Consider the following 24374-nt stretch of genomic DNA (forward strand, 5'->3'; position numbering starts at 1 on the left):
TGCAACAGTAAGCAATATTATTTTTAAATCAATTATTTTATTTTATATGGAAGGATGTGTCAGATGGTATAGATAAATCATGGGATCATCCATGGACTACTGAAGAGATGAGAAAGAAGAGAAGGGAGTGGAGTTTGGCGGGTGATGTTGGACTTCTTAAACATCTTCAGCAATTTTCTGAAGTATAATTTATTACTTTGCCTTGCTGACGTTTATATTCAACGGTGCCTTGCATTGATTTTGTGTAAAATTTTAGAATCTAGTGTCTAAAGCTAACAAGACTCAAGCTGCTCTGGACACGTTGACGACACAATTAAAAGAAACAGGGATACTAGTGGATAATGTTACTAATACGTCTCTGGCTTTGGCCAATACTCAGTTCATCGAGAGCCGAGTGCAGGAGGATGACATAGAGATTAAGGAGAATTTGGATGAGAAGCAAGAAGTAAGTAAGAATTCATATTTATATTTCAATATACAATATTTTGAATAAATATTTTTGGGAAATCTATGTCTTTTCATATTTGGGTGAAATGAATTTTTGTATTCTTTTTTCAGAATGCGAAAATTCAAGAGTCCACGCCAGAGAATCTCTTGGCCAGCATAAGCGAGAGTGTTAAGCAAGGTTTAAGTATAATGGATGAAAAGTACAAAGTAATGGATGTAGCTTGCAGCGATAGCGAAGAAGAAGATGAAGGAGGTGCGGTAGTATTCAGGTTAGTGTCTTTATTCTTATTCATAATATTTGCTTTGTGCTAAAATTCAGTTGATTTACAGTGTTATTGTGGGACCTAATGATCCATATCAAGATCGGCCCTTACCATATGTTATCGGTTCCGATAAATGGATAGCATCGAATAAGATAGGTTTGGAGAGTAGCAGTAGCGAATCTGAACAAGCCGACGAAGAGAGAGATGAATCGGAAAGTGAAAAGGAGGATACCGATGTGCGGAAAGTGTTTAACAGTCGACACAATCCGGAGATAAATATAGCGAGATTGTCGTCGTCCTCTAGCGATTCAGATAATTATAATGATCACAGCAATAACATATCGTACGAGAATAATAAAACGGATATTACATCTCAGAATAATATAAATTCCGCTTCAGAGTCTGCCACACCTAATAATGTATCGAAGGTATAAATCTCTTTTATTATTTGATAGTCGAGTTCCTGTTGTGTAATTTTTAACGATAGTCAATTGTATATGCCAATACGACACTGATACCCTTTCAGATCTGATTAGAGAGATAGAATTATATTAAAACAATTTTTTAAAATTCAGTTCATGCATATTTAAATAAATAATTTATACTAAACAATTAATTTTTTCAAAATTTTAAGTATTTTTCCAACATATACATTATTATGTACATCAGATCTTAGATGATGTCAACAGAATTTCAACAGATAATGTTTTCAAATTTGTACATTACAATGTATGCTGGTCTGAAGGAGTTAAGAATACAGAATAGAGATTTTGATATCGAGATTTGATGATTTTTATATTTTAAAGATGAAACAATTTTCTCTTTTTTTTTTGTTTGCAGTCAAATGAAACGACACCGAATTTTGCAGAGGAATTAGCCAAACGATTAGGCACCGTTCGCCAAGTACAAAAACCTGTCGCAGTAGATGAAATCAGTGAATCATCGATTAATCGATTTAAAGGTATACAGTTAATACCTTTGTTGCAAAAATATAAACAATAAAATTGTAAACAAAATATTCTCGAAGTTAATTGATTGTTAACTTTCAGATGATCTGTTTGCGTCCGAGAAGGATGAAGGTGTGTTCAACGGTTCTGACAATCTATTTAGCAGTAAAAAAGATCTCTTTGACGATCAAGTATCTGCCAATCTGTGGAAGGAAAAGCCAATCAAATCTTACAAAAATAATAATATTATACCAGCCAGTATCGACGTGCCGCCGCCGATTAGTATAATTTGTAAGTATTCTTACATCATTGTCGTTTTACAATAGATACATTTATCTTCTTTAATTCAACCACATTTTTTTAGCAACAAAGCCAAAGTCAGCAATAGACGATCTATTTGCCGATGCTGATTCGGAAGAAGACTCAGATGACATTTTCTCGTCGAAAAACGTCAAAAAACGCCCGAAGGAACCTGTCGCGAGCGATAACGCTTATCCCGCGAACATGGAGGATCTGCCGAAGAAATTTTTAGACGTTATTGCTCCCGGTAAAATCGCCACAAGCACACCGGAATCTAATATCGTTAACACCACGAGCTTATTTAGTGACGATGAGAACGATGACGCAGATCTGTTTGGTAACTCCAAAAAGCAATCTCACCAACCTGCGAATGCGCCATCGAATACGACTCAAGAATCAAGTAAAAAGGTAAGACGGGATAATTTTTTATACTTTATTTTTTATATTTGACGAATGTTCAATCAGAATGTCTGTTCTTGTGAATGTATATTACTGTTAATTTAATTTTACTTAAGTATATGATTCTTAGTATTACTTTTTTGCGTGAATATTTCAATTTAATAATATAAATATTTTTAATTATTACACTGATTTTTTTTATGAGAAGAAAAGTTTAAATTATATGAAGAAAAAAAATAATATTTAATTCCTATGATTTATTATAATTATAATTATGGCATTCTGTTAATATTAAGAATAAAATCTGTTTTTCTGAAAATATGCTTCATAGCGAACGAAGAGTAATATTAAAATAAAAATTGCAGAAACCTATTGGAGGCGAGTGGATACTCGGCAATGTTTTGGCATCAGACATTGAGAGCAAACTATCGAGTCGGATAATGCAGCGACGACAAGAGTCGTCCGAATCATCCGATAGCGACGCGCCAGGAAACTTTGATAGCGCGACGAGAAGCAACGTTGAGTCAGCATCCACGACCACGAATCACAGTTCGCAAAATCCCGCGGAGAATTTATCCGCAATTGGGAGCAACACCAGCAGCGGAGTATCGATGCAACCGCCCAGTATCGACATCACAACCGGATCCGGTTTATCGTAAGTCGTATTAATAATTCTCTTTTGTTAATTTAAATTTTTAAAATTTTTTCTCTCTCTCCCTTCTCTAGAGCGTTTTTATAATAGAATAGATACATATCCCAGTTGTTACGATTATACTGAACAAATATGCTGTTTTTTTAATTTCGAATTTAATTTTCATAATATTTCTTCAATAGCGTGCATCATGTATTTTAAAACAATATGATATTTGCAATCTTTTCGATTTTTTATAAAAATATTTAATTTACTTGAATACTGAATGTATAAGATAATATCAATCGCGAGCATTAAAGAAGACGTTAACTGCTTAAATTAAATGACCCTCAGGTTTTAAGTTACACTCTGTGAGTGAAAATGTATCCGATGACACAATATCAACATTTCTCGAGGTCAGCATATAAACAAAGAGAAGCAGCGTAGTGTACTCGCTCATTGGATGAGCTAATATTGCATTCAGAATGCAAATAAGAGTCGCTGCGTTGTTTCTTTGCGCTAGAGCTAATTGCGTCACGAAATTATTGAGAGAGATAGACGCACGTTGAAAAGAAAAAGGGGAACTATCAGTCCTTATTTTAAATGCGAATACGTATTGGCGCATCGCTCTGTTTTAATACACGCGTGCCATACTTTTGATGCCATTGAACTCAAACATTAATCATTCGCCTTGCCGCAATACACGCCTTACTGCACAACGACGTAAATATCATAGCTAGTCCAAGGCGAGCTTCTCTTCAGTACAGTCGAATGTGTTGCCTATCGCCTATAATTGTTGATTCTCTCATCACTCTTTAGTCGTTTGATTGCCGTCATAAAGAAATAACGACCAACACACGAGAACTCTGTAAGTGATTCGATCTGAAGATTAAAAAGAAAAAAAAGAAGAATATTCAGTTGCTTACAAACTATTGTGCATCAGAATTTTATTGGGATTGCAGATTGTTTTCCAAACTAGAGTTGTCGATATTAAACAGAAAAATTTATTATGAATATATTTATCAGTGCAAAAATTATTTATATTTATCCTGAATGAATAGGCATATTGAATATATAATACAATCATTATTCGATATATTCGATATGATGTCTATTCAGGATGAATTTTTTAATTGAGTTTAAATATATTCATGTTGAATATTTCTATTTGATTTCGACTATACTTCAAACTTCAATGAATAGAGGGCAAGTAAAAAATGCGAGCGGCACAGTTATGCTCCGATTAATTCATACTAAAGTGACGTTTATTCGCTTTTTTCGAAGAAACAGCAGTTTTTCGCTGACTCCAAGAAATGAATAATGAGCAAAGAAGGATCGTAAAACAGTGAAAATCAAGTGAACAAATTCAAGTGAAAGTGGCATTTAATCATTTAATATTGCGCAGGATTGGAGATACTATATTTATATAAGCAAGTGAAGACCATTCAAGATGGAAATGGTTTTAGTACTTTTGTACGACGGAAGTATGAACCAGGAATAGTGAGGAGGAATCCGATAAACTCGGTTGCAAGTTATGAAATAGTGTCATTTTTTTATCCGGTTCTAAGGCAACAGTAGGCAAGTAAATAAGTACAGCATTTTTATGAATTAAAGAAAATAATATTTATTTACAACAATAGTGAAGATAAAACATGTCTCGTTATACGAATTCTTTATTAGTAATAAAAATTAGTAATAAAACCAAATTTTTTATTAGTAATAAAATGTATATCTTACAACTGTTAGAAGTTTTCTTCGCTGAAAAAGGATTATTTCTTCAAATTTAAAATCCATACGGAAATTTCTGTTCAAGATATGATTTTTGTGACGGATATGGTTTTTGTGCTTTCGTGCGACGAAAGTATAAAGCAGATACAGTGAAGAACGGAGAATCTGATAAATTCGATTGCGCGTTATTGTATGAAAAATATCATTCTTTATCTAGTCTTACTCTCTAAATTTTTTGGAGTAAAATCTAGTCCAAAAAAGTGAAAATCTGTCTCTCTTATTTAGAGTGCAAATATTTTCACTCGTTTTCAACAGTAACAGTATTTTCACTCTTTGGAGTGAGATTTCACTCCAAAAAATTTAAAAAGTAAGGTGACAACAAGTGAGTAGGTGAATAATAAGTAGAATCTTTCGATGAAGAAACGATATTTATTTATAACAATATTTTAGAATAAAACATGTTCCATTCCGCTAATTCTATCAAATTTTTCATTACTAGTGGAATGTTTATTTGACATTAACTATTGTATGGAAGCTGTTTTCGCGTTAAGAAAGGATTATTCCTTTAGATCTAAGAGAATTTTCTAACTTGGTCTAATCGGATTCATACTCATACAAGCCGCTCGTGGACAGCATTCAGGAAAATTTTTGGTTTCATCTATTCTTGTTATTTCTCTAATCATAAAACCTGCATCACAAGTTAATTTAGGACATCTGGAAAAAAATAAAAATGGAATAAAAATAGATGAACAAGAGTTTTACAGAAAATCTTTTTATCTTAGCATTGAAATCATGCCAGAATATTGTGTGGGTCTCATTGTGAAGTAGGTAATAGTTGATTATTTAGAGTCAGATCAAGAAGATCAGTCAGAAGAAAAAAAAAGAAAAATTTGAAATAATATGAAAATGTGAAATAATACGATAATATTTTCTATTACAATTTGTTATTCTCCATATATTTTTTGTGAGATATAAAGTAAAAATGATATGAAACGAATTTTTTTTTACTTAATATCTTATAAATAGTTCTCCTCTTATAATTGTTTACAAATTTGAAAGTTTGACAAATTAAATTTGAGTATCAAATGTAAAGATCTATTATTTCATACTTTTTAAATATATATATTTTTCATTTATTAATATATATAATTTAAATGACTGTAATCACATATTGCTATCGCATTTGCATTAAAAAAATAATATAATACCGAATACCGAAATAATCGATACAGGATCATTGTGTAATAATTTTTTTCGAGATTTACAAAATTAGGTATGAAAAATATTATTTAAATACAACTATGTATCTGAAAGATGAAATATTTTTTCTTTGAATTTTTCTGAGATCTTATATCCAACTGAATATAGCTGCACGGATAACGAAGATATTTTATGAATAAGAATATATGTATTTTGTAAATTATTTTATATATGAAATATATGATATTATAACGTTTTAAGACTTACGTAACCAAATAAATTAGACCGTTCCCTGTACTACAATACACCTGTCTGCACGAAGAATCATTGTGAAAACCCACTGGCACAAATTGATTGTTCCATTTGCAATATTCTAAATACATGTCTATGTGAGTAAAATCCGAAAAAATTCGAAGAGTATAATCCGAAAAATTTCACTTATTTTCAAAATATTTATCAGATATTAACTATAAGCGGCAACATTGGTATTAATGTAATCATATACATGTATAATGTAATCTAAAAACTTATCAAAGAATCTGTTATTGAAACATCGAGATTGTTTACTCTGTAAAATTTTTAGAATAATTTGTTTCTCTGAAGAGTGAAATTTTACTCTCTAGCCGGTGTTATGCAACGTACCATATACAATTTCATATTCTCTTGTAGTAACAATATTCAGCCAGTACATTAGTAACAAGATCCCACAAAAGTAACTCTTCATTTTACTTTCTTGCTTAGGAAGTCACCAGGGACAAAAGATGATAATAAATAAAAAACCTGACATATATACACATATATCGCTTTTTCCTCCTCCATGATTTCTTGAGGATTAAGAGAATATTTGTTCTATATGAACAAACATAAAACAAAACGTGCATTATCAGCGATAGCGAAAAGTGAATTAAAGGAGCAAAGATGATCAAATAAGCTTATTCGATCGTATCATTTTTAATACGATGTCACCTTCAGCATCATTGAACATAATGCACTATCCTATATTACTTCTGTATTAATTTTTAAATATATATTTGCGACTTTTGAGATTTTGTTGCTAAATTTGGTAGCTAGTGCTCTGTATTTTTCACGTATACTCTACTTGGTAAAAGAACTTTGCACATTAACTCTTTCATTCCTCACACTTGTCGAGGACAGTTGCTTGTATGTACATTACAATATACATACCTATTTGTTGAATGCTATTTATACATATTATTATATTTTGCATAAATTGTTTAACAATTAAAAACATTTTTTTTGTACATATGTGTAGAATATTGTTAATCTTTATTTAATTGAAAATCAAAGAGCTTTGAAATTTTAAATATATTGTTTGTATATATTTAAAACAAATCCTACGCGAGGACTTAAACAAGTCATATGAATAATGGAGATTTAAAAAGAAGGAAAGAAATAAATCTATTTGATTATTCCCTTTTTCCATAATCATAGATACATACCGCCGCATCGTTTTCTTTCCCATTTGCGTGTTGAATACTTATGGTGTCTTTGACTCAATGACCCATACATTAGTCATTCGCCTCATTCACTACGCGTTATCGCACAACGACGTGAATATCAGTCTAAAATACATACAAGTTTCTCTTCAGAACAGCTGAATGTTACCTGTCACCGTTATTGACTCTCCCATTATGAAATGATTTATTCATTTAATCAAAAAATCGTTATCAAAAAATTGTAACTAGCACAAGAACTGTAAGTGATTTGACGAGAGCATGATTTATGAAATTGTTTAAAACGGATTCGATCAGAATTATTTAATTTTCCATAGAAAATATATCAGAAATATAGACAATAACTTCGATTAATTTGAATCCATTCCAAATAATTCCGTAATACGTCCACAAGTTATTTAAATGAAAAAGAATATGTAGTTGCAATCTATTTGCAAATTTTTGCGTACAAAGTTTTTTTATCAGAGATTACTATTCTTCGAAAGAATTCTTTGAAAGAATGGAAAGCAAATAGAAAACGTGAACGGTGCAGATTATGCTTCTATTAATTTGTTTATCAAAACAGCGTTTATTCGCTTTCTTCGAAAGATACTAATTTTTCATTGACTTCGAGAAATAATTGCTAAGCAAAACATCTATCAGCTAAACATCATAGGGGAATGAAAATCGATCAGGTAACAAAAATTGTGTATAAATGATGTTTATTCATTTAATATCGTGCCAGATTGTGCAGGAGACTTTTTTGCACTCAAGACCGCTCAAGAATGATACAGTTTTTGTGCTTTCGTTCAACAGAAGTATGAAAGTAGTAATGGGGAAGTAGTAATAGTGGGGAATGGAGAATCCGATAGACGGCGCATTATTGTACGAGGTAACGATTCTTTATCGAATCTTAAGTCAGCAATAATAGGCAAATAAATAAGTAGAGATTTTGTTGAATCTATTGAGAAACGATATTTATTTATTACAATTTTTCCAGGTTCATAATGCCCCATTGCAAATACCAGCTATGCCTTATAAAAATTTTATATTATTGATATAATATTATTGAAAGCTACACACAGAAAAATATATGCTGTACGCAAGTAATTATTACTTGTTTCCAAAGTTCACATATCCGCAAATCTATCATAAATTTATAATAAGCAATTTATTCAAAATATATATTTTGAATTGTAATAAGTTTAATACTTCAATCAAAGTTATTAAGCTGAAATATATTTGATTTGTTTATTATGTGAAGTCACTTTTTAGAATAATTTTATCATATTCTTCAAAAAATAAATAAATTCTTGTTTTGAATAATATGATAACGAGCGTTTTCAAATTTATTTAATTGTAATAAATAATTAATAAATATTGTAAGATTACTACCGATAAAAAATTCTTTATTAAAAAAAACTGTTATTTAAAGGGAACAAGATAAATTGAGTAATTACTTTTTTTTAATAATATTTTAGCTTAATATTTTTCTGTGTATATAGTGATTAATTATTTATTAAGTACTGAACAACAGTTCTTTTAATATTGAAAGTAAATAGTTAATCACTATCTTTCAATAGATATTAGATTCAATAGATATTGACCAATATTACACTCGATTTTTGGAATAATAGAGAACGAACAGTGAAAAATGATTGCTTTAATCATCGGGTTCCTCCTTATGGTTTTTGACAAACCAATTGTTCACAACAATATGGATATCTCCTCTTGTAATCCGCAGATACTAATCAATTGATAAGGTGACTCACAATAGGCATGCTGAAGACACCTGGAAAAAAATAAAATTGAATCATGAAAAATTTTAATGATAATCTTTATATATCAGAATTGAAATCACAGAATGTCATTGTTTATACTTGTTTCGTTGCAGAATATAAAGTGCTTTTAATTATTCAGGACGTAAGTCAAAAAAGAAAGAAAAGAGATATTCAGAAATGTGAAACGGTACGAGATTTTCTGTTACACTTTTTTATCCCGTGTATTTTTTCTGAGATACGATATAAAAGTTATGAAATTTGTTTTTTGAATTTTCCGTAAATCGTTCTATTCTTGACATTTACATATATCTACATATTTAAAGTTTGGTAATTTAAGCTTCAACATGATGTGGAAAAAAATCAATTTCTTATTTTTTCAGCTTATTTTTCCTTTGATGATTTATAATTTAAAAAATGATTAATCATACGTGATATATATTGTTTTTTTTGCATATATTTACATGCCTATTTTTATGCGCGCGCGCGTACTTGCATAATAGAATAAGACAATCCGACGCACATCAGCAACAAGATTGCGCAAACATAATGCTTCATCTTACTTTCTTATTTAGGAAGTCATTAGCAAGAAGCACAATAATAAATAAAAAAGCATTTTTATATGTCATTTTTCTTTTATTCATATCTTTGGGAAAATATCTCGTCTTCTAAAGACAAAATGTGCGATATCACACATAGCTACAGCAAAAAGATAAAAAGAGCTGGAAGGATCAACATTAAGCTCACCGATATCATTTAAATTCGATTGTATACCTTTATCATCATTGAACATAATGTACTTATATATTTGTGAGTTGTGTGATTTTGTTACTGAATTTAGCATCTAATGCTCTGAATTTTTTATGTATATTCCATCTAGTGGAAGAACTTAGCGCATTAATTCTTCATTACTTACTCATCGAGGATAGTCCGGCTTTATACAATGTATTTATTTGTTGAATATTGTTTATACATGTTGTTATATTTTGCGTGAATTGTTTTACAATTAAAAATATTTTTTGTGCTTATGCTTAAAGAATTCGCAGAATATTATCAATCTTTATTTAACTGCAAGTCATCAAAGAAAGCAATAAAATTTTAAATATAATATTGAAACGGTCAAAATATCCTACGCTATTTATAATAATTACATTAAAAAAAAACTACGCAAATAATGAAGGTTTAAAAAGAAAAGAGAAGGAGAATTCTCTTTGGATTCCTTTTTTCATAATCGCGAATACAATCGTTCTCTTTCTCAAACGTGAATATTTATGGTGTCTTTGAATCGATGACTTATACATTAGTCATTCGCCTCGTCCAATATGCGCTACAGCACAACGATGCATAAATATCTTGGATAGTTCAAAATACAAGTTTTTCTTCAGTACAGCTGAATGTGTTGCCTCTCGCTGGTTGTTCACTCTCCGATTATGATCATTTAATCTTTCTAAAAAAATGATGACATATAAGAACTGTAACTGAGATTTGAATAGAGAAGATTTATGGAAAATTGTTTAGAATAGATTCCGATCGGAATTATTCTATTTTCCCTAGAAGATATGAAGACAATAACTTCGGTTAATTTTTGTTTGAATCCATTCCAAATAATTCCATAATATGTACCCTTAAGTTATGTAAATGAAAAAAATATATATAGTTGCAATCTGTTTGCAAATTTTTGTTTGCAAACAGATTGCACAAAGTTTTTATTAAGGATTATTATTCGAATTTCGAAAGAATTGAAAGTAAATAGAAAATGTGAACAGCGCAGATCATGCTTCTGTTAATTCGTATGTCAAAGCGGCATTTATTTGCTTTCTTCGAAAGATATCAATTTTCCATTGACTTCGAGAAATAAATGCTAAGCAAGCAAAAATCATAGGAGAGTAAAAATCGATCAGGTGACCGGGCGAAAGTGGTTTACTTGTTTAATATATCGCGCTGGATTCTATAGAAGATTTTTTTACAATCAAAATCGTTCAAGAGGAAACGGTTTTTGTGCTTTCCGATAAAAGTGAACTAATAATAGTAAGGAATGGAGAATTCGATAAACTCGATTGCGCATTATTGTACGAGAGATAGCGATTCTTTATCCAGTCTTAAGACAATAATAGCCAAATGAATATATAGAGATTTTGATGAGACCATAGGAAAAACGATATTTATTTATTATAATTTTGTCAGAAACATAATGTCCTATTATGCAAATCCCAGCTATGCCTTAGAGAAATTTATTATTGAAAGATACATACAGAAAAATACAATACTGTATGGAAGCAATAATTACTTGTTTTTTAAATTCATATGTCCGTTTTCTATCATGAATTGATCATAAGCATTAAATTTATTCAAAATATATTTTGAATGGTAGTATTGAATGGCAGATTTAGTATTTCAAGCAAAATTATTAAGCTAAAACATATTGAATTTGTTTGTTATATGAAGTCACTTTTTTGATTAATTTTATCATATTTCTTAAAAATAAATTTTTTTTGAGTATATAATAGTCGCGTTGGACTAACAAAACGCAACCAATAATATGAGAAAACGTTCTTTGTTTAAAAAAATCGTTACTTAAAGGGAAGAAGGTAAATTGAGTAATCACTTTTTTTAAAACAATATAATGATATTTTTTGTATAGTGATTAATTATTTATTAAGTATTGAACAACAGTTTCTTTAATATTCAAAATAAATAATTAATCATTATCTTTTAATAGATATTATATTAGCCAATATTACATTCGATTTCTAGAATAAAAGAAGGTGAAATGATTGCTTCAATCATCGGGTTCCTTTCTATGCTTCCTGACAAACCGGTCATTCATAGAATTATGGATATTTTTTGGAAATTTGAATCGCAGGTTCTGAAACCAATCAGGTGAATTATAATAGGCATGATTAGGGCACTTGGCAAGAAATCAAATTAATTTATGAAAGATTTGATTGATAATCATTTTAGCGATGATCATTTGAAACGCGACAAAATGTTAAAATTATACTGGTTCTATTATAGAATATAGAGTGATTTTATTATTCACAGAAAAGAAAGAAAAGAGATACTTAGAAATGTGGAACGATACGAGATTTTCTGTTACATTCTTTTTTATATTCCTTGTATTTTCTTTGAAATGTAGTATAAAAGTTATACGAAATTAGTTGTTTTAACTTTCAACTTTCCGTAAATAGTTCTTGACATTTACATATTTGAAAGGCAATTTAAATTTCAACATGATATGAAAAATTAATTTTTTGCTTTTTGAGCTTAATTTTCCTTCGTTGATTTAAAAACTGACTAATCATATGTATAATTATTGTTTTTTTTTATATGTTTTTTATTTGCATTAATGCAAGAATCGAAATAATCGGTTATTAAGAAACGATATAGCAACCAGTTTTTCCGAGAATATTAAATTATCAAAAACTATTATATTATAATATATCTAATTTATACATGCGTGAAAGACAAATTTGATAATATTTTTTATTCTTTTAATTTTTTTCTGAGAAGTCTTATATTCAGAAGCATAGACTCTAGATAGCGAAAATATTTATAATAATATTTATAAAAATATGAATATATACTAAATATATATATTATATAAATAATTTTACTTACTTTGTAATAATGATACGTTCATCCCAATTACAAAATACTTCGACGCATGGATAAAAAATTTGGGATGTACCGAATTTTATAAGTTTGTCTTTATATAGGCAGCCATCTAAATACATATTTATGTGAGTTAAGATGGAAAGTTTTATAATATGAAAGCATGATTTATATTTGTACAGATTTTGAAATATTCATAATTTACAAATTCATAGTTTACAAATTTATCATTGAAATCGAGATTGTATACAATGTACAAGTGATAGTATCTGTGAAGAAATAGAATAATATTCACAAATAGAATAATATCTGAGCAAGAATCTTTCGAGAAAGAGTTCCACTAGCTAAATCACGTCGTTTGTAAATTCGCTGACCTGTTTTACACATATTTATAATTATACAAATTTTGGACCTAACAATGTCTTTCTTTAACATTATCTCGTAGTTGACGAATTGTATAACGTACCTAATGTTTTTATTGCTTGCGTAGCAGCGTAAGGAAATCCAACATACATCAGTAACAAGATCGCGCAAACGTAATTCTTCATTTCTTATTTTCTTATTTAGGAAATCGCTAACAAGAAGAGACGATAATAAATGAAAAAGCACGATTTTTATATCCCGTTTTTCCTTTATTCATGATATCTCTAGAAAAAATCTCGTCTTCTGTACAGACAAAATGTGCGATATCACACGTAGAGATAATAAAAAGATAAAAAAAACTGGAAGGATCGCATCAACATTAGGCTCACCGGTATCATTCAAACACGACCGTATCTTTATCATCATTCAACATATTACACTTATCTCAGTTTATTTTGCATGTATATTAATCATTCATTATATTTTTGCAACATTTATGTGATTTTGTTATTAAATTTAGCATCCAGTGCTCTGTATTTTTTGTGTATATGATTTGATAAAAGGACATTTTTCGATCTTTAATAATTGAACAAGATTTGAACAAGATTTACGATTTTGTATAAGGATGTTAAATTTATTTTAATATCGAATACTGAATGTATATATCGCAGCAATAGTCTATTAAAATAGACGTTAACTATTTACATTGAATGATTCTCGAGCTGTTAAGTTACAGTTCTCAATTAAAAATGTTTTCGGTGATGCACGATTCAACATGTCGAGGACACTTCGGCCTTATACATACTTATATATATTTGTAAATGTATGAATGCTATTTTTATATATTATATATATATAGAGCATAAATTATTTTATAATAAATATTTTATTCTTGTGTCTAAAGAATGTACTGGATATTATTAATCTTTTTTTTAAATTGTAAATTATTAAAAAGAGAACAAGTGAAAACTGAAATATAATATTAGGATGTCAGAAATACTTTTCGCGAATAATTACGTTTAAAAAACCATGCGAGAAATGTATGATTAAAAAGAAAAGAAGGAAAAATTTATTCAGATTTCTTTTTTTGTAAATGTGGATATGACACATGGCTGTCTTTTCCACATACATCTTGAATACTTATGTTGTTGAATTGATGACTCAAACATTCGTCATTTGCCTTGCCTATTACGCATTACCGCATAACGATCATAAATACTGATGAATGGTGAAAAAATGATTGGTCTAATGCATGCAAGCATTTCTTCAGTAGGGCCGAATGTTTTGCCTATTGTCAATTGTTGATTCTCCCATTGTAAGTTTATTCTCATTTAATAGTTATCAAAGAATGACGACCAGCACGTAAGAGTGTAAGTTGTGAATGATTTGATCAAAACAATTTATAGAACAATTTAGAAATAGATCGGAATAGAAACCGATCGGTGAAATATATTTTTTTTAGAAAACAATAAAAATCTAGAAAATAAATAATCAGTCTTTCTAATCTTTATTTATTTTGTTTATTTTATAACTATTATGTGAAAGTTTTCTTTGCTGAGAAAGGGTTATTTTTTTTAGATCTAATTGTCAGAGTATATTCTAGTCGGATACGTATTCGCACAAAGCGGTTGTGGACAGCAATCTGGATACTTTTTACTTTCATCCTGTGGTATCCAAAAAACAGTTTCATCTGGATCACAAATTAATGTAGGGCATCTGGAAACAAACAAAATAAAATTAGATTATGAAAACGAGTTTTACAGAAAATCTTTTTACATTAACATTGAAATCACAACGAGTATTATAATTATATAAATCTCATTGTGAAATAAAGAATATTATTGATTATTTAGACATTAAAACATATCAGTCAGAAGAAATAAAAGAGAAAATTGGAAATATGAAATAATATGATAATATGACAATATTTTCTATCATTTTCTTATTTTCCATATATTTTCTCTGAGAAATAAAAATGATATGAAACAAATTTTGTTTATTTCTATAAATATTTCTCTTCTTATAATTGTTTATTAATTTAAAAGTTTGGCAATTTAAGTTTTACCATGAAATGTAAAAATCTATTGTTTTATGCTTTTTAAATATATTTTTCATTCATTAATATATAATTGGAATGACCAATCACATAATATTATCATCGCGTTTGTATTAAAGCAAAGATCGAAGTAATTGATTAATAGAAGCGTAAGCTTTTCTTGAAATTACGAGATTAGACATCAAAAATATTATCTAATAATTTTATGCGTGAAAATTGAAATATTTTTTTTTTTTTTTTAATTTCGCCGGGACACGAAATCTTATATCTAGCTATACAGCTGCACTGGATAGCGTAGATATTTCATGAATAAGAATATATTTTATAAATTATCTTATATATGATGATATATTACATTATAACGTACTGACTTAAAGTAACTATGCCGTTCTCTCCATTACAATATATCTGCATGCACGGACGAACGGTATGATAACCCACTGTTAGATGTTCATATCCCCATTTGCAGTAATCTAAATGAATAAAAATATTCAAAGAATATAATTTTCGAGATATTTATTAGATATTAGTTACACGTGGCCACATTGATATTGATATGACCATATTCATCTAAAAAAACCTAAGAAATTCAAAGAATCTCTTATCTGAAATCAAATTATCAAAGTTATCTCCTTAGAATTTTTAGTTTCTAGTTCGCGAGTTATGCAACATACTATATGCTTGATCTGCTTTCGTAGTAGGAGGAACTAGCACCGTGTACATCAGCAACCAGATTCCATAAATGTAACCCTTCATCTTACTTTCTTGTTTAGAGAGTCACTAGAGAGAAGAGACGGTAATAAATTTTTAAAAAATCGACTTTTATATATCGCTTTTCCCTTCTCCATGATTTCTTTAGAAAAACGTTTTGCTTTTTTTTCTGTACGAACAAACACAAAGCAAAACGTGCAATATTATACATTCCGATTGAGAAGATAAAAAGAGCAAGTATGATCGAATAAATCAATTCACTGTTATCACTTGAATACATCATTTTAGCATCATTATGCATAACTAATCATTATATTTATCCCGTTTTATTTTGTATGCATTAATCATTAATTATATATTCATGCTTTTGCAAGATTTTATTACTAAATATATCTAGTATTTAGTATTTTATATTTTTTATGTATATGCTTAACGTGTGCTGACAGAAGAACATTTTTCAGTCTTTAATAATTGAACGTCTTAATAAAAATATTCGGCTTTAACTTAGAATCAAATGGCGTTTATTCACTTTCTTCAATGGACGTTATAGTTTTTCTAAGAAATGAATGGTAAGCAAATAATAATCGTAAGAGGCAATAAAAATCGATCGGATAAACGGATTCGGCGAAAGTAACATTTATTTTTTTAGTGCTGCGTTAGATTATAATGGATGTACATTTTTATAAACAAGTTCAAACCGCTCAAAACGGAAATGATTTTTTTACATTTTTACGACGAAAATATATAGCAGGAATAGTGAGAAACGGAGAATTCGATAAATTCGATTGTGCGAATCATACGAAAAGTAACGCGTACGTAAAGTAACTTCTTGAAGTTTAGAGAGTAAAATTGGATTAAAATTGGATTGAAAATTAGTTAAAAAAGAAAAGAATGTCCCACTCTTATTCAACAGTGATATATTTTTTTTTTAATCGTGGCAGTATTTTCACTTTTTTGGAATGAGATTTCACTCGAAGCAAAATAAAGAGTAATGTAACAATAATAGTCAAGTGAATAAGTAAAATCTTTTGATGAATCAAAAGAAAAACGATATATTTATTTACAATTTATATTTATAAATATTTATTTACTTACAATAATATTTTAGGATGAAGTTTCATTTCGTAAATCCTATCGAATTTTTTATTACCAGAATATTTATTAAAAAAAAAAATAATATTGGAATTCCTTCGCTGAGAAAGGATTATTCCTTTAGATTTAAAGATATCTTTAATTATTAGTTGGGTTAGTCGCACAAAACATTAGTGGACAGCAATCGGGAAATTCTTTGCTTTCATTTGGTGGTGCGCGAAGAACATTGTCACCTGGATCACACCTTAATATAGGGCATCTGGAAAGAGAAATGGAATAAAAATTAAATTATGAAAACGATTTTTACAGAAAATCTCTTTACATTAGCGTTGAAATCACGACCGAATATTGTAATTATATAGATTCCATTGCGAAATAGGAAATAATTGTTGATTATTTAAATTAGTGTAATTAGATCATATCAATCAGAAGAAAAAAAAAGAAAATTTGGAAAATGTGAAATAATATGATAATATTTTCTATCATATTTCCTTATTTTTCATATATTTTATTTGACAATGAGATAAAGAGTAAAAATGATACGAAATCAACTTTTTTTGTTTCTATATATAGTTCTTTTCTTAATTGTTTATGAATTTGAAAGTTTGACAAATTAAGTCTTAGTCTGAAATGTAAAAATCTGTTGTTTCTAAACATATTTTAATCACATATTGTCATCGCATTTGCATTCAATACCGAAATAATTGATTAATAGAAGATCATTGTCTAACAGATTTTCTCCCGATTATAAGGTTAGACATAAAAAACATTATCTAATAATATCTATCTGAAAGATGAAATATTATTATTTATTTTTTCTTTGAGTTTTTCCGACGTAAAATCTTATAATCCGGCTAAGGTGAATTGGATAGCAAAGATATTTTATGAATAAGATTATTGTACCGATTATTGCGAAGAATATTATTAAAACCTCGATCTAATGGCTTAGGATGCTCGTACGGAATACAAGAGATCTATATTCAAGTCCCCGACCGAAGTAATATTTTTCGCAATAAATTTATTAACAATTTTAACATGTTAACATCTTTATAATATGGTGCTTGCTGATGGTAGCATCAAATTATTAAATTGCTTGTCACTAAAGTAGTTTTAATTGCGTTTATAGTCCGGAAAAACTATTCGGCGCATAGTTCTAAAAAGACTACAATATGCAAGTGGTATATAGTGTACATTAATAATTCAAGATTGAATTATTTAAAACAATGAAGATCCAGCTTCGACCGTAATAGGCATTTTTCTAGTATTGATTGTGTTTCTTACATATGCGGTCTAAAATAAATATTCTTATATTGTGAATAAGAATAATAATATTGTGAATAAGAATATATGTGTATATTTCTAAAGAATTTTTTCCGAATTTTTTAATACTGTATTTTCTTATATTGTTAAAAATGAGAAAATGCAGTACTAAAAAGTTGATAAAAAATTCTGAAAAGAATGCTAGAGTTCTATGAGAAGAAAATAAACAATTTTCGTCTCTTGCAGTTTTTCTGTAAAGTTGATAGTATTTGAGTAAAAAATTATTGAAGACTAATTTTCAACAATTTTTGGCAATATCTTGTTAACTATTGCGAAAATTGCAAAATGGTAGAAGAGTGTTCTTCTCAGTTTAGTTCATTCTACCTCTATGCGAAAGATTTATCATTTTCCAAACCTGTATATTATTTATAAATTATTTTACATATGATAGATATATGATATTCTAATGTTTTGACTTACTTAACTGAATTAACTAGACCAGTCTGCGGATTACAATACACGTGCATGCACGGACGAACGGTGATTCCACCTGCTTTCGTATATCCGTGTCCCCATCTGCAGTATTCTAAATTCATATGTGAGTAAAATCCGAAAAAATTCGAAAAGCATATAATTCAAAAAATTTCATTTATTTTTGAGATATTTATCAAATATTAGTTACGCGCGACCACATTGATATTGGTGTGATTTGTTTAAAAAACTTATCAAATAATCTGTTATTGAAATATCGAGATTAACTACTCCTTACAATTTTTGGAACACTGTTTCTCGGAAAAGTGAAATTTCATTTACTAGTCGGCGGCTATGCAACATACCATATACAACTGCTTCCGTAGAGGGTACCAGTCCTATATACAGGAACAAGATCCCACAAACGTAACTCTTCATTTTACTTTCTTTGTTTAGGAAGTCACCCGACTTTTATATATCGCTTTTTTCTCCTTCATAATTTTTTTAGAACATCTCATCTTCTGTTCTGTACGAACAAGAATAAAACAAAACGTGCATTATCATACTTGGCGATAGCAGAAATTAAAGGAGCAAAAATGATTAAATAAATCATTTGTATCACTTCAACATGATATCATCTTCAGCATCATTGAGCATAATGCATTATCCATGATAATAAATATCCAATAAATAATATTATTTCTCATGTATTATTGAATATATATTTGCAACTTTTGAGAGATTTTGTTGCTAACGATTTTTGCTTTTTGTCTGGCGGAAGTGTGAACCAGGAATAGTGGGGAACGCAGAATTCGGTAAACTCGATTGTGCGTTATTGAGAGGTAGTATTTCTTTATCTAGTCTAAGCGACAACAATAGGGAGATGAATAAGTAGAAATTTTGATGAATCCAGGAAGAACGATATTTATTTTTTACAATTTTTTCAAGTAAATAATCAAGTATCTAAAACCAGTATGATTCAAATATAAGCGGAAATTGACAAAATCTAGCGAGCCAATCAAAAACGCTATGACTCTTATTATAGGGTCTCTTATCACAAAATCATTGAGTTTTTTTCTAAATTAATTCTTTAATGTTTAAAATCTTACAGAAGAAAAATATATATATATATACCTATAATTATTTACATTTACTTATTACTTACGTTTATTTATTACGTTATTTACTTACACTTACGTTTTAGAAACGATAGATCTGTTCCAACTACAATATAATTCGATTGCATGGATAAATGTAATGATATGTACCGGATGGTATAATTATGCTTCCATATAGGTAACTACCTAACTACCTAAATAACTACCTAAATCATATTTATGTGAGTTAAGTTCGAAAGTATTATAATATGAAAACATAATCCGAAAGATTCAATTATTTTCGTAATATCATAAGCTATATACGATTATATTAATTTCGGAATATTCATTTTAGTTGTTCAGTGAATTTCGAGATCATTGAAATATCGAGATTATATATAATATGTGTGATAATCTCTATTTAGCAAGAATCTTTCAGATTACAAAGGCTAAATCGCGTTTGTTAATTTGTTGAACTGTTCTATACATATTTATAATTATACAAATTCCGAAATATAATGTTTCTTTTTCAACGATTATTTCCTAGTTGGCGAATTATGTAACGTACCTGATGATTTGGACATTGCGTAGCAAAGTAAGGCAATCCGACGTACATCAGCAACAAAATCACGCAAACTGCATTCATCTTATTTTTTTATTTAGAAAGTTATTAGTAAGAAAAAATGGTAATACATAAAAAAGCACGATTTTTATATACCGTTTTTTCTTTATCCATATTTTTAGGAAAAAATTTCATCTTTTATTTTACACAAATATTAAGCAAAATGTGTAATATTACACGTAAGATATTACACGTCAAGAAGATAAGAAAACATAGAGACTCGCAACAATATTAGGCTCATCGGTATCATTTAAACATGACTTTGGAGAAACTTACGTGAATGTGAAAACCGGGTCAAAAGGGAAGTAGGTTTTTGTGCTCTTATGGGAAATGTGAACTAGAAATAATGAGGAACGAAAAATACATATCCTAAATTGGTCTAATCCTAAAACATGGCTAAATTGCCATTATGCCTTAGGCGCGAGGGGCAATGTTGTTCTTTATCTTAAAGCAATAACAATAAGTATATGAAGTAGCAGGTCATTTCAAGATCTGAACATAAGAATTGCGCCAAACATTACGAAAAAGTATTTTGGGACAGCAAAGTGGATAAATTTTATCTATTAACGCTTCTATAGTTTTTTCCAGAGTTGTATAAGTAAGTGTAAGGCATATCCGAAATGAAATAAAATAGAATTTGATAAGATTAAATTATGAATAAGAGATTTAATAGAAAATCTCTTTCTATATTAGCATTAAAATGACAAAAGAATATTGTTGTCCCATTGCGAAATAATGAGTATATAGTCATAAGAGAAAGAAAGCAGAAACTTAGAAGTATGAATTAATAGAGATTTTTTTATTAGTTTTATTGTTTTTATATACTTTCTTTAAAACACTAAATAAAAATTATTTGAAACTAATTTTTCTAAATTTCTATATACAATTCTTTCTTTTCTTGTAATTGTTCACGAATTTGAAGGTTTATCAAATTTAGTTTTAATATTGTATAAAAAAAAAAACGAAAAAATTATTTCTTATTCCTTAAACACATCTTTCTTTTGATTAATAATAATTTAAATAACTAATCATACCTTTTCTTCATATATACAATATTTGCACTAAAGCGAGGATCAGGAATAGTGAGAAATGAAGGATACTTGTCTGGATAAAATGGAATGGAGAATACGTATTCGAATAAACTTATGCATTATCGTTCGAGAGATGGCATTATTTTTTAATTTTAAGACAATAACATTTGACGAATTAAGAAACAGATCATTTCGATAGAAAGAGTGGTATTTATTTATATTTAATACTTCCAGATAAAAAATATCTATTACACTAATTTTGAGGTGTCTTTCATGATCGGTAGAATAAATAAAATTTGTTTAACATGATCGAGAATATACCCTTATGAGAACGACAAACTGTTTCTGGGGCAGTAATATAGATAATTTATTTGTTTGGATGGTAAATATATCATATATTCCAAATCTCTATTACAAATGGATTCAGGGCATCTGAAAATAAAATTGGATTATGAAAAAGAAATTTGATTAAAATTATCTTTTCACATTAATATTGAAATCACGACAGAATGACATATTGTGTAGTTTCCATTATGAAATAGAGAATATTAATTATTTAGAATAAATAATCAGAAAAGAAAGAAAAGAGAAACTTAGAAGTGTGAAGTAATATGAGATTTTCTATTTGATTTTCTTGTTTTCCATGTACTTTTTCTAATATATATAGAGTAAAAATTATTTGAAATTAATTTTTTTTAATTTCTGCGAACAATTTTTTTTTATAATAATTCACAAATTTGAAAGTTTGGCAAATTGAGCTTTATTATATATACATGAAAAAACGTATTATTCCTTTTCTTAAGCGTATTTTTCCTTTATTTACTAATTTACTAATGAATTTAACAACTAATTACTAATAATTACTAATTTGATTACTAATTTAAATAACTAATCATACATTCTCTTTGTATACATTTGCAACAAAGCGAGAATCAAGGTAATTATCTGATCGTTATTTAAAAACCATATTTCCAAGATTAGGCATCAAGAATTTATGACTATATGTGAGAAAGACAAATATTTATTAGGTGTACAATTTTGCTTCCGCCGTTTTTTTTCCGAAATTCGAGGCTTTATTGTAAAAAACTGGTTATACATTTATAATTCAAAGTATTGTCCATCGCTGGCCACTACTTTCTCTCATCTTTCGAGTAGCGTACGAATCCCGCGTCGAAAAAACTGGTCATCTTTTGAGGCTATCCACGAATCGATCCAATTTTTTACTTCTTCATAAGACCGAAAATGCTGGTCAGCCAGGCCGTGTGCATTGATCGAAACAAGTGATAGTCAGAGGGAAAAACGTCTGGAGAATACGGCGGATGGGGTAGGACTTCCCATTTCAACGTTTCCAAGTATGTCTTGACCACTTTCGCAACATGGGATCGAGCATTGTCATGCTGCAAAATCACTTTATCGTGTCTCTCGTTGTATTGCGGCCGTTTGTCTTTCAATGCTCGGCTCAAACGCATCAATTGCGTTCGATACCGATCGCCTGTGATTGTTTCAGTCGGTTTTAACAGTTCATAATACACTACGCCGAACTGGTCCCACCAAATACAGAGCATGACCTTGGAGCCGTGAATATTCGGTTTGGCCGTCGACGTGGAAGCATGGCCGGGAACTCCCCATGATTTTCTGCGCTTGGGATTATTGTAATGAACCTATTTTTCGTCCCCAGTCACAATGCGATGCAGAAATCTCTTCCGTCTTTGCCTTTCAAGCAGCTGTTCACAAGCAAACAAACGCCGTTCAACATCTCTCGGCTTCAATTCGTACGGCACCCAATTTCCTGTTCTGAATGATTCCCATGGCTTTGAGGCGTTTAGAAATGGCTTGTTGAATCATTCCCAATGATCGTGCCAATTCTTCTTGATTTTGACACGAATCTTGCTCAAGTAATGCCTCCAATTCTGCATCTTCGAAAACCTTCTCTCTTCCACCGCTATGCCGGTCTTCGACGTCAAAATCACCGTTCTTGAAGCGTTGAAACCACTCACGACACGTTCTTTCACTAATAGCGGCCTCACCATAAGTATTTGAGGGCATTCGATGAGCCTCAGCCGCAGATTTCTTCATATTGAAGCAAAAAATTAAAACCTCCCGCAAATGACGAGAATTTGGCTCGTAAACTGACATTTTCAATCGAGAATAACTTTATGATGCAGACACAAATCGACTAATGTTTCTATGGGGTTATGTTGACAGATGCCCAAGTTTATTGTATGACGTCTATGATCTATTTATTTCGACCACCACTTACCGCTAAAGCCATCTATAGGAAAACGGCGGAAGCAAAGTTGTACACCTAATATTATTTTTTTCTTTGAGTAGAATTTTTCTCAGTTATGTAAAGTCTAATTTATAGATGCATACAGATTTGCCAAATAGCCAACATATAAATCATAATATTATACCACTTTGATCAAAAAGTTTATCCGGAATTATCACCAGGTGATGCTCTGAGTCAGCTGATTTGAGTTCTGTTTTTTTGGTTAGGTTGCTACATCTATCATTAACATTCTCACCAAATTTTATCACCATAGACACCTTGACATTTGTAAAAATTACGCCGTCTTGAGTACATCTACCTCTACACTCTTTTCGATTTTTTACAGTTTTAAAAATGGAGTTGAATTTGCAACGAGTTTGTATTAAATTTTGCGTTAAAAATGGATTCAATAGTGAAAACCTTGGAAATGTTGGGAAACTGATTTTTTTCTGTTCGATCGAGTCAAAAAATCATTACGAGGAACGCGTTTTAACAGCCGAAAGGAGGTAATGGAAAAATCGAAGACAGCTCTGATGACTATATCAACAATAGAATTCCAGAAATGTTTCGAGAGCTGGATCAAGCGCTGGCATAAGTGCGTTGCAGTCGATGGGGAGTACTTTGAAGGGAACAAGATCACTTT

General features: G+C 29.5%; 1 protein-coding gene across 2 annotated transcripts in view; it reads left to right on the forward strand.

The window, feature by feature from the left end:
- The window catches only part of LOC108688475 (WASH complex subunit FAM21), a 36952-nt gene that overhangs the window by 1893 nt on the left and 10685 nt on the right, over window positions 1-24374 (forward strand). For both annotated transcript variants that reach the window (XM_018194747.1, XM_018194746.1), the window contains exons 2-9: window positions 54-182; window positions 257-445; window positions 559-716; window positions 778-1138; window positions 1551-1671; window positions 1760-1948; window positions 2022-2365; window positions 2722-3011. In XM_018194747.1, coding sequence (XP_018050236.1) covers window positions 108-182; window positions 257-445; window positions 559-716; window positions 778-1138; window positions 1551-1671; window positions 1760-1948; window positions 2022-2365; window positions 2722-3011 — 1727 coding nt within the window. In that variant the 5' untranslated portion in view covers window positions 54-107. The remainder of the gene's footprint in view (window positions 1-53; window positions 183-256; window positions 446-558; window positions 717-777; window positions 1139-1550; window positions 1672-1759; window positions 1949-2021; window positions 2366-2721; window positions 3012-24374) is intronic.

The sequence above is a fragment of the Atta colombica genome, unplaced genomic scaffold (genome assembly GCF_001594045.1).
Source record: "Atta colombica isolate Treedump-2 unplaced genomic scaffold, Acol1.0 scaffold233, whole genome shotgun sequence".
In the NCBI taxonomy this organism is placed as follows: domain Eukaryota; kingdom Metazoa; phylum Arthropoda; class Insecta; order Hymenoptera; family Formicidae; genus Atta; species Atta colombica.